We start from the raw sequence: 12,699 nt of genomic DNA on the forward strand, positions 1-12,699 counted from the left end.
ATGTTCAGAGATTACTACAAACAAAATGAACACGCCAAAGAAGATGTAAAACTTTTTATTTTCTGTTTTTTTCTTTTTGCAACTAATTGAGGGTCCAATTTGAATGTTCTGCATTTACCTTATGTAGCTATGAGTTTCTTGAATAATAATACCTAGCTCTTACATAGCACTTAATCTGTAGTGCTCAAGGTGCTTTACAAAGTAGCTAAACCTCACTATTCCCATTTCACAGATGCGGAAACTGAAGCACAAGGCATTCAAGCAACTTTCCCAGAGTCACCCAGAAGGCAACTGGTGGCAGAGCCAGGAGTAGAATCCAGCACTTCTGAGTCCCCGTCCAATTCTCTAGCTACTAGGCAACTCTGTCTCTCCTGTAGCTCAGTAGTTACTGTCATTGCACCAAATACAGTACTCTGGATAAGAGGCTTCTGTATGTGCATATCTGAACACACACTTAGTTCAACTGACAATATTTTGGAGTGTCACATACTGGTATCCTGTTCTCCATGGCCAAATGCTGCTTCTCCCCTACCTGCACCGTGCCCCACCTCCCTCCCCAATTCCCCTTTGGGGGCTGGGAAGGCCCTGAATGCAGACAAATATATGTTGTTTTACTGAGCAGGGAGGCAGGCCATGTGCAGGCCAAACAGAGGGACTCAGTGCACACACCATGGGACTCTACTCCATGATGCTGTTTCTATGGCAGCTGGGATGGGAGTGTGGTGAAAGATCAGCCCAGAGGAGGAGTCAGTGAGTGGCTGGTGGTTATGCCACTAGGTGGAAACACAGAACTGAAACCCTTGTGCATGGGAGTATACAGGTCCCCAGTTACTTCTACAACCTATTAGTTGACTGGGACAACAGAGTGGAGGCACAGGTGTTCTACAGATCCTCAGATGGTATAAATTGTCATAGTTCCATCAAAGTAAATGGAGCTATGACAATTCTTACACCAGCTGAGGATCTGCTTGTATTTAGCATTGGGGAAGATTCCTCATGCCTGCCCGCCCAACTTAGATTCCCAGCACAAAGTTGTTTTGTTTTAACTTTTGCCGAGGAATGGCATTTTTTTTCTCTCTCAGGCAGACACACCAGATGCTGTGGGTAATTTCTCTGCTATAGCTATGGGCTGTTATTCAGCGACACAGTTTATAATTAAGTATTTTATCTCTTCAAATGACAACGTATGAATATTTTAGCCAACACTTATTTAACAACTGATTGCTATTCCATTATTTCACATTTACAGGAATTGAAAAGGAGAGGCAATATATATCTGGCTGTGGTTAGTTACAGAAGCAAAGCTGACTGTGCACTCAGCTCTGCCACCTTTGTTCATGGTGAGTAGTGCCTTCCTCCGTGAGTTGTCCTGTTGAAATCTACTACAGATTATGGGCTGATGGAATAGCTGCTTCAAAGACTGTTCCATGGCCCTCTGTGACACCTACACAGGGACTTCTACGAGCCACTCCCACTACACCTTTAGCTTGAACGCACCACCCCTTCAGTTCAGTGGGATGACTGGGGGAGGGTGCTATTCAGTGTGGGTAAGACTGGCAAAATCTGACACATGAACATCCCGGTCACACAACGTGACTGTTGCTACAAAGCCAACATTTGCCAACAAATACAATAGTGTTTGCTGAGGCCTGTCTATATGAGGTGGGAGGAGCTAAAGTCATGAGTACACCAGTGCAAACCCCTGATATAAATGCACTGCACTGCTAGAAGACACAGGTTGCACTGCTGTGATTTACCATGCAATGTAGCAACATTTAAGGATTTACTATTCCACTGATGTAGATACATCAGTGCAAATTCCATAAATCTAGACAAGCCCTGAGATGATTACAGTTTATTTCTATTTAGAATAGAAATATCTATTGGTGAAAACCATTTCCGTGGTTCCTACTTTATGCTACTTTGTTATTGGATTGTAGTGTAAAGCTACTGTCACAACAGTATAATTCAAAATTTGAGATGCTTTCCATTATGAACTCAGGTTTGAAAGGGTTTATATTTCAGCTTGCATTCAGCTAAAACTTTATCATCCCAGCTGCAAACCAGAAATTCACATTACTGCACCTTTTTTTAATGGTACAGTAGTTAGCAATAATTTTAAAGTCTTTAATATGCTTTTTTCTGACTAGTCTGAACTAGGGCTGTCGAATAATCACAGTTAACTCATGTGATTAACCCAAAATAAATCAATCATGGGAAACATTCACATGCCCCTTCATGCTTTGGCCACCATTTCAGAGGACATGCTTCCATGCTGATGATGCTCGTTTAAAAAAAAAAGCGTTAACTAAATTTGTGAGTGAACTCCTTGAGGGAGAATTGTATGTCTCCTGCTCTGGGTTTTACCTGCATTCTGCCATATATTTCATGTTATAGCAGTTTCAGATGATGACCCAGCATGTTGTTTGTTTTAAGAACAATTTCACTGCAAATTTGACGAAACGCAAAGAAGGTACCGATGTGAGATTTCTACAGATAGCTATAGCACTCGACCGAAGATTTAAGAATCTGAAGTGGCATCTACAATCTGAGAGGGACAGGGTGTGGAGCATGCTTTCAGAAGTCTTAAAAGAGCAACAGTCAGATGCGGAAACTAAAGAACCCGAATGACCAAAAAAGAAAATCAGCCTTCAGTAGGTTGCATCTGACTCCGATGATGAAAGTGAACATGCATCGGTCTGCACTGCTTTGGATCGTTATCGAGCAGAACCCATCATCAGCATGGACACATGTCGTCTGGAACGGTGGTTGAAGTATGAAGGGACATATGAATCATTAGTGCATCTGGCATGTAAATATCTTGCAACACCAGCTACAACAGTGCCATGCAAACACCTGTTCTCACTTTCAGGTGACATTGTAAACAAGAAGCGGGCAGCATTATCTCCTGCAAATGTAAAAAACTTGTTTGTCTGTGCGATTGGCTGAACAAGAAGCAGGACTGAGTGGACTAGTATGCTCTAAAGTTTTACATTTGTTTTATTTTTGAATGCAGTTATTTTTTGTACATAACTCTACATTTGTAAGTTCAACTTTCATGGTAAAGATATTGTACTACAGTATTTGTACTAAGTGAACTGAAAAATACTATTTCTTTTCTTTTAACACTACAAATATTTATAATAAATATAAAGTGAGCCCTGTATACTTTATATTCTGTGTTGTAATTGAAATCAGTATATTTAAAAATGTGGAAAACATCCAAAAATATTAATAGAAATAGTATTCTATTATTGTTTAACAGTACGATTAAGCATGGTTAATTTTTTTAGTTGCTTGACAGCTCTATTCTGAACTAAAAATGAAATGTAAGAATATTTTACAAGGAGCTAATCTATATTGTGGACCTGGGACTCTAAGAATGAAAATTAAGGCTACATTGTTTAGGTCAGCTACTGTGTTATCATGATAGCTGCTTTTCATAATATCTGTATCAATGACACAAGCTATGGGCTAGATTATGCCCTGCACTTATGCAGCTGCACTGGGGTGGTAACAAGTAAGTATTCTGCCCCTTCTGAGGCCAACATAAGGGCTATCCATAATTACAGCTCTAGTACTCAGGGTAGCACACAGACACAGTTCCTGATGGACACAGGCATAGACTGTCCCTGATGCACACGCATACAGGGGGGTAGAGAGTGGGTTGTGATGACAAGCTGAAAGATGACACAACCATAAGCCTCCCTCCTCCTCCTACATGTACCAGCTGAATGTAACACCCTTTAAATAAGTGTAGTTACTTATTAATTACTCCCACACCCAGTCCTCTGCGGGTAGTATAGCTCCCTAGCACCCCCTTAGCATGGGCTCCATGCTAAAAGCATGATCTAGCCCAGTGGTTCTCAAACTGTGTGTCGGGACCCCAAAGTGGGTTGGGACCCCATTTTAATGGGGTCGCTAAGGCTGGCTTAGACTTGCTGGGGCCCAGGGCCAAAGCTCAAGCCCAAGGCCTACCGCCCAGGGCAGCGGGGCTCAAGGTTATAGGCCCTCTGCCTGGGGGTGAAGCCCTCGGGCTTCAGCTTTGGCCCCCCTGCACCTGGGACAGTGGGGGTTGGGGTTGGGGTTTGGCTTTGGCCCCACCACCCGCAGCAGTGGGGCTTGAGCGACTCAAGGTTCGGTCACCCATCCTGTGGTCGTGTAGTAACTTTTGTTAACAGAAGGGGATCGCAGTGCAATGAAGTTTGAGAACCCCTGATCTAGCCCTATGTAGGTAGCATGCTAAAATAGATTTAATTGTACCTATTCCATAGACACCATTTTTATGTTAATGGGAGCTCTTTCACTGAGTGTGGAATCGCTCTTTCCAGGGTGTTGGAGCAATTTGTATAGTGGGGGTGCTGACAGCCATTGAAACAAACTGTAAACCCTGTATATGATGGAAACCACTTCAAGCCAATGGGTGTTACTGCACCCCTCACACCTCTAGTTCCAGCACCTCTGGCTCTATCTTCAGATTATTGCAATACAGGGTCTCTGAGACTACCTCAGTATGAAGAACTGAAATAAACTAACTTCAAGTGCTGGGTTTACTAGCAGGATCTAGAATTATGATCCAAATAATCAGGTTATTCATCTTAGACCCTTAAATCCACTAAAGTAAAAAGCCTGCCCTTCTACCTGTTTCATTTTTGTTTGTTTGTTTGTTTGTTTTTTGAGTAAATCCTTCTCTATCCCACAATTAAAGAACTATCTCACAGTGTGAGGAATTTCTAGTGAGAGGGAAGCCTATCTTGTTGGATGAATAGATGCTATCATCCATTAATAATCTAACATTAAGCTAATATTAGTGTGGATTTAAATGTAAGCCACAGCACTTAATGCTTGTATTAACGGTTTTGCACAGAAATGGCAAACAAAAGGCATACATGAAAAGGGGTCCTGAGGTGCATTGTCTTAAATAATTATTTTCTTTTAATTTTTCTTCAGTCAGACTGAGTTTTAATGCACAGGAAAGTAAGGAGTCAGTCACACACTTTGAAGTCTTTGTTTAGCAATGGTTCAATGAGAGTTTTGCCTGAGGTTAGGACCTAACTCCCTAAGGATTTGGTCTAAGAGAATTAGCAAGAGGCATAGTTCAGGGACATAAGGTGGAAGCTTTCCTACACTGTCCTGCCAATGCACCATATGCCTTACTTGCATGAGGAGAATTGCAGATGTTGTCTCTCTCTGAGCAAGGACTAGCTGACAGTATCTGCATGGGAATTTAGTGACATGCATGTCTTTCTATATACACTAAGTTAGAGTGTGATGTGAATGAGGTATGTTGATTGTAGATACATGAAGATCATGTTATGATCTGGGACCCTGATGCAGGATCTGGGCATAAAGCTTTCTCTGAATTTCCTTTCCCCTTTATCCCCTATCTCATTGATATGTACATTCATTTATTTTTCATTTGGTTTTTCAGACTGTCTCTAGTTTAAAGAGAGCTATCATTCACACAAAACTATTTTTATCAACCAGCAATGATAAGGAAAAATAATATTATGTTTTAATGGAGCTTTTGTGAAATAAATCTGCTGCTGTATGGTTGGGATTTATTAAAAGTTTGAAAAGATGAAGTGAGAATAAATGTCACTAAAACAGAACCATCACTCTCTATCCTCCACCACACTGCAGTGAAAGTGCATTTGAGTTTAGATTAAATCCATTGCTGTCTTTGGGAGGAAAGTGTATAGGTGTGAATAGAGCTGTGCAAATAACTGATTTTTCAGTTCAGTGGCAGTTCCAAAAAATAATAAAATAAAAAATGTTTTGTTCAACCCAAAACAAAATGGTTTGATTTCTAGTTCTAAAGTGTTTTTTTTAAATAAAGAAAAATTCAAAATAAAAGTATAAGAGTTGAAAAAATACAATATTTTATTTTGTAAATGCCAATGTTTCTATTTTTTCAGAACCTTGTTTTGGATTTTTTCCAGTCAAAACAATTCAGTGAATTTGACATGAATTTACAAAATGTTTTGGTTGACTTGAGTCTTCATTTTTCTCAGAAAAAAATTTGTTTGAAAAATTTCACCTAGCTCTAATTATGAATACTTCCATAATAGTAGAAGAAACACCTTTAACATGACATCTCTTGGTGTGGTAGTTAGTTGCATTGGTAAAACATCCCCCTGTATTCTAGGAAATCTTGTTCTTCAGTCTATAAATCTGCTTTTACGTTAGTAGAGTAAAGACTGACTCCTCTGCCAAAAAAGCATATTCTTTCTTGTTTTGGTCCATCTCTCTGGATTGCCGGCTTGACTGTTGGGTTCAGATTCTATAACACCTTAAAATGACACTCTTTTTTCATATACATTCTTACTATTTGCTTGGCTTTCGGCAAGTTTATCCCCATCCAGCAAATAAGAGAGAATATTTGTACTAATGTCAAATCTGACAGTGAGAAAAGAAATATAAGGGGAGCTTGAGTGCACCAAGTCCTGTTATTCTCTGAAGATGTTTATTTTATTAAGGTCATTGTGCAAAATTCTGGTCTCACTTATGCTGTCATTAATCCAGGGTAACTTCTTTGATTTTTGGCCTAGTATCTTCCTGCCACAGGTGAGTGTATATTGACTCCTTTTAGAAGGCTGAATGGGATGTGTGTGGCATAGCAAGTGATGCTTAGTATTATCCACAGTTCACAAACTGTAGTTTATGAAACACTGGTCATCTCCGTGGAAGAGTAAAGTATCTGTAAGAGGTAGCCCAGCAAGCTCCCGTGTATAGAATATCTGCTTCTCAAATTGCCATTAAACTATTGCAGGAGACCAAGATTCAGCAGTTACTGCTGGATTTATCAGTTTATGAAGGCAACACTCATAGTATCATTGATCTGTAGATTATAAGGCCCAAGGGTACCTTTATGATCATCAAAAAGAAAAGGAGTACTTGTGGCACCTTAGAGACTAACAAATTTATTTGAGCATAAGCTTTCGTGAGCTACAGCTCACTCACGAAAGCTTATGCTCAAATAAATTTGTTAGTCTCTAAGGTGCCACAAGTACTCCTTTTCTTTTTGCGAATACAGACTAACACGGCTGCTACTCTGAAACCTGTCTTTATGATCATCAAGTCTGACCTCCTGCATAACAAAGACCCTAATTTCTCACTGAACTAAAGCATGTCTTTTTAAAAACTGGCTGGTATTAATATGAATAATCCACTGCATTCCTGGATAAATTGTTCTAATATTAATTACCATTGCTGTACCTTACTTTCAGTTTGAATTTATCTTGCTTCAACTTCCTGCCATTGAATCTTATTATGCCTTTGTCTGCTAAGTTAAATAGCTCTCTGCTATCAGAAATATTCTCAATGGAGGCACTGATAGACCATGATCAAGTTACCTATTAACCTTGTCTTTGATAATATAATCGGGTTGAGCTTCTTAAATCTCTCATGGTAAGGCAGGCTTTCTAAACCTGGAATAATTCTTGTAGCTTTTTTTTTTAACCCTTTCCAATTTTTCAACATCTTTTTTTAAAATGTGGACACCAGACATGACATGATATTCCAGAAATGATCTCACCAAATATAGACATAATACCACCTTCCTGCTATGACTCTACATCCTCTGCGTACACCCTCGTAGCCATACCAGCTCGTGTTCAGTTGGTTATTCACTATGACCTATAGGTCCTTTCCTGAGTCACTGTTTTGGATGATACAATCCCTCATCCTGGAAATATGACTTACAGTCTTGGTTCTTGGATGCATGACCTTGCATTTGTTCATTTTAAAATGCATGTTGCTTGTTTCAGGGAGTAGACACAGGCTTATATCACTTTATATAAAGACAAATAACAACCTTATTACAAACTTAAACGAAGCAGGGGGCTGTGTGGCAACAGTAACTACTGTCTGAAAAGATTTCAGAGTAGGAGCCATGTTAGTCTGTATCCGCAAAAAGAAAAGGAGTACTTGTGGCACCTTAGAGACTAATAAATTTGTTAGTCTCTAAGGTGCCACAAGTACTTCTTTTCTTTTTATCTGAAAAGAGTGGGTTTATAAGAAATAAGAGGCCCAAGCTAAAATGGCAAACTCAAGGACATCTCTTGATCCTGTTTAGCCTACAGAATGAGTCCCTTTCCTTGCTCCTAAAAATTATCCCTCATAAAGTTAATGACCCAACCCACATCTCCTCCGCCATCTTTGAGGAGGGTTTTCCCAGCACAGAGGAATTAATCCAACTCCAAGCTGCAGTTTTTTCATAAGGGGCTGGGGGCGGGTAGGGAACAGAGTCAAGTATTTGTCTTTACACATCCACAGGATCCTACTGTTGGACAGATGATCTCACCCATTGCAACAGGCAGTAGTCAGACATGTTCATATGGCTGGGAACCTTGCCACAAGTTGAGAATACTGTGAATGTAGTATTGTTACATAGCCTAGAAAAGGAAACGCTAAATTTAGTCTTCAAAAAGCTAAATTGCTGGCTTATTGGTCTTTAAAAAGATATTATTAATGCCTACCCTTTAGGAGTGCTGACCTCTGCAAGATGGGGAAACACTAGAGGCTTGTTCTGGTAACAGATGCACAATAGTTACACCACACTCATATTAGTGGGACAGTGGTTGTAAGGCCATTCACCATTCATACCACCAAAGAAAGCCATAGAATATTTTGTTGCAAAATACAAAAGTGTTTTAGAGTAGGGTAAATGCATCAATTCGCTGCAATGACAGAAACACTGCAACCATCGCTACTTAAAAAGAAAAGGAGTACTTGTGGCACCTTAGAGACTAACAAATTTATTTGAGCATAAGCTTTCGTGAGCTACAGCTATGCTCGAATAAATTTGTTAGTCTCTAAGGTGCCGCAAGTACTCCTTTTCTTTTTGCGGATACAGACTAACACAGCTGCTACTCTGAAACCTGTCATCGCTACTTAGTTTATAATAAAACAAATGGTATTTTCTTAAAGAACTACATACAAATGTCGTCATCATCATAAGTAAGTCTTCATAGAGTATGAAGCAAATAAAAATCTAATTCTTAAACCTGCCACCGCATTAGAACTGGCCAAATGAAGGGGAGAAAGATAATATTATAAAAAATGTGAAATTGATTAAATGGATATAAAACTCAATTTCTTCAATCAGATCTCTAAGACGAATGAATAATGGAAGATAAAATTAATCAAATGTTTCATATGAAGATAAATTATTCGATAAGTTCTACTTTAATTTGCAAAATATCATTCAACCAGCCACTTTGCATATTTTACATACATCCTTCTCCCCATCTCCCCTCCACAAAAAAATATTTCTCCCCATCTCCCCTCCACAAAAAACCCCTGACTGGTCTCTGACAGTTCTGAATGCCCTTGGAAAAGGACAAATGAATGCTACAATTCCTTTTTTGTATCACCTACTTGCTGAAAATGCTGAGCTATTGAAGTAGAGTGAAAAATCAGGGGCTGAGCATAACTTGTTCACTTGTTTGTTACTTAAGCATGCCCCCCAACTTTTTCCTGTTTGTTTTATCCACCTGTTGCATCTTGTAGTAACTAGACTGTGGGCTCTTTGGGACAGGGACCATGTTTCACTGTGTATGTGTACAGAGCCTAGCACAATAGGGCCCCAATCCTTGATTGCTCCTGTAATACAAGCAATAAAAGAAAATAATTTCCCATTCTTATCGGTTAGCATCTACACACACACACTGCAGAGTGAAATTTAAACTTGTGCAGAACTTACCCCAAGATATTGGCCATCAATAAAGACAACAGGTAGTGATGGGATTTCACACACCCTCCTGCATCTTTCTTCTAGTTCTTTTCCATAATCGCTGTTCAGAGCAATGTTTTTTTCTTCAAATTTCACTCTGTGATTTTGGAAGATCTTTCTTACTAGCTCGCATCTTTCAAACGTGGTTCTCACCACACGAAGGCTGGTAGTGTAAATTACGATGCGACCAAATTCTAGAACTGTAGACACCTGGAAAATGAAATGTTTTTATTGTTCACTCCAGTAAATAAAATGTTAGTAGTTACATTTATTTCATGGCTGTACCAGTACCTTTCAGTGATTATTCTGTTCTTTTGAAATATTATTTAAGCAGTAAGCACATCTTAACCTCTTTTCCAAAATTGTTGTTTTGTTTTTCCCCCCTCAAACATAAGTATGGAAGAGGATGAGGTGTGATCTTGGATTAAGCTGTCATAATTGCCATGCAGGGGCCCAATTAAGAGGATTTATGGTGGCTTTGCAAGCAGCTTTGAACAGTGATGAATCAGCCCCACTTGTTCCAGTCTCTAAAACAACGGTTCCCAAACTTGTTCCGCCGCTTGTTCAGGGAAAGCCGGGCCGGGCCGGGCCGGTTTGTTTACCTGCCGCATCCGCAGATTCGGCCGATCGCGGCTCCCACTGGCTGCGGTTCGCTGCTCCAGGCCAATGGGAGCTACTGGAAGCGGCGCGGGCCGAGGGACGTACTGGCCGCTGCTTCCAGCAGCCCCATTGGCCTAGAGCAGCGAACCACAGCCACTGGGAGCCACGATTGGCCAAATCTGCGGATGCGGCAGGTAAACAAACCGGCCCGGCCCGGCAGGGGCTTTCCCTGCACAAGCAGCTGAACAAGTTTGGGAACAACTGCTCTAAAAGCACAAATCCACAGTTATCCATCTGTGACCTTCATCTAGGAATGTGATTAATCCAGTTTTTGGGGATTTGCCAGATCCTGTATCAAATACTGTTTTGTTTTTCCCCTATCAGTTGGGGACTAGGGACCCATATAGCCAATGATATCTTGATCTCACATTACAGTACAGGGGCAGTACATTATATCTTGATCTCACATAATAGTACAGGGGCAGTCAATAGGCGGATTGCAGGCCAAATCTGGACTACCAGATGCTTTTGAACAGACCCCCAAATATTTTTATTTACTTGTTATCATTTAGTATTATCATTATTTTCTCTGGAGTCTGGACTTCAACTATACCTTGACCAAGAAATTTAGACCTTGACAAAAAATAAATGATTACCCCTGCTAGAGCCCTTGCTATCATGATTCCTCATGAAAAGCCAATGCTACTGCTAGGAAAAAAGGATGCAAGAAAAAGGCAGACAATTTTGTCTGTCTAACTGAAAAGGACTGGCATCTCTTGAGAGGCAGCTCAGTACTTCCTGGTCTTTCCTGGGGATTCAACCAACAGTTTTCCCTTTTAAAATGGTAAATTTATAATAAGGGTCAGATCCAAAGCCTATTGTAGTCAATAGAGGTTGAAAGAGAGAGAGTGTGAGAGAGAGTCTCCCCTCTTTAAAAAAGTGGCTTGCATTTATAATAATGTCAAAGAACATTGTTGTAGATCAAAGAGTTATTAAGTTCAGACAAAAACTGGATAAATAGTAAAACTCCTAGGTTATTAACTAAAGCAAAGTGAGCTTCCAAGCCTTTTGAGTTACCCATTGCAAGAGCCAACATGAGAAGGTTTCATTATTTTGGCAGTGTTACAGAAGTAAAGCCACAAGTTAGGAAACACTACAGAACAAAGACTTACATTATACTGCAGCAATTTGTAGAAAATGATTCTTGATGTGTGATTGTTCATTTTTGAATTGTGTAAACTAACTGCAAAGGTAAAATTGCAGTCAGACTAGGACAAACACCACTGGAAGTGACTGAAATGTCACTGGCAGCAAATTTATTTTACTTAGATTTTTAAAGGGTTTAATTTGTAGTTAAGGAAAGTCCTCAAGAAGAACTTTCAGGTCTTCCAGATCACCAAAGGGATGCTTAAAAGATATTGAATTTACCAATTTCCTACCCACCATCCCAGGGAATCATCCCATAAAGGATCCAAAGGTTCTTTCTCGCTGGTTATACTTCTTGGCTCTTCTGTTTGTAGGAAAAGTTAGTGTAAAATTGACCCATTACTCATTGGTCTGTATTCTATCCCTAGAATCTACTATACATCTGCTGAGGCAATTAACTCTTCCTTAGCATTTTTCACATCTTCTGAATGAGAGGAATAGCTTATCCCTTATTAAACCATTCAATATTCTACAGTAATGGTGCAAAACATTTCAATAAGCCTCATCTGTCACCTTTGTCTTATAAATTATATTCTCCTCCTTTCTGGTTATTATACTATTCCTAGCATCTAAAATGCCCATCACTATAGTATCTCAGTGCACAAAGTAATACTTTTTCAGCATTGTTCACACAAACATCTCAGATCTCTTTATGAACATTAATTTATTCTTGTAATGCCCATGTGTGGTAGTATGGTACCATTATTCCTATTTCACAAATGAGAAAATTGAGGCACAAAGTAATTAAGCAACTTTCCTAAAGTCACACAGGAAGGCTGGAGTACAACCAAGACTAGAATCGGTAATGTGGCTTAGTTGTATTCTTTAACCATAAGACTCTCTGTAGCGGGGTGGTTACCCGCTCCAGCCCTGGAAAGGGTTAAAGCCAGCCCTGGGAGAGGGCTGGGGCTCTGAGAAGCAGCTAGGCTGATGGGGAAGGCAGCCACAGCTGGGGCCACGCCCCAATCAGGTTGCAGCTGGCCCTATAAAAGGCCAGTGAGCCAAGAGCTTAAGATTCTCTCTCTAGCTTTTCTGAGGGAAGGACTTGCCTTTCTGGGAGCTGAGCAGGGACCTGAGGTAGGGCAGTGCTGGGGGAAAGGCAAGAGGGGCTGGGGAGCTCCAGCCTGACAACCCCCCAGGCTGCAGGGCCCAAACCA

At 40.2% G+C, this 12,699-nt stretch overlaps 1 protein-coding gene and 1 long non-coding RNA gene across 2 annotated transcripts in view; one reads left to right on the forward strand and one right to left on the reverse strand.

Moving 5' to 3' along the window:
• The window catches only part of LOC141985927 (uncharacterized), a 77,375-nt gene that overhangs the window by 10,458 nt on the left and 54,218 nt on the right, over nucleotides 1-12,699 (forward strand). The window contains exon 2 of the long non-coding RNA XR_012639066.1: nucleotides 1,250-1,340. This is a non-coding gene — a long non-coding RNA (uncharacterized LOC141985927). The remainder of the gene's footprint in view (nucleotides 1-1,249; nucleotides 1,341-12,699) is intronic.
• The window catches only part of GRXCR1 (glutaredoxin and cysteine rich domain containing 1), a 60,924-nt gene that overhangs the window by 7,116 nt on the left and 41,109 nt on the right, over nucleotides 1-12,699 (reverse strand). The window contains exon 2 of the mRNA XM_074950100.1: nucleotides 9,707-9,946. Coding sequence (XP_074806201.1) covers nucleotides 9,707-9,946 — 240 coding nt within the window. The remainder of the gene's footprint in view (nucleotides 1-9,706; nucleotides 9,947-12,699) is intronic.

Source organism: Natator depressus, chromosome 4 (genome assembly GCF_965152275.1).
Source record: "Natator depressus isolate rNatDep1 chromosome 4, rNatDep2.hap1, whole genome shotgun sequence".
Classification (NCBI taxonomy): Eukaryota; Metazoa; Chordata; order Testudines; family Cheloniidae; genus Natator; species Natator depressus.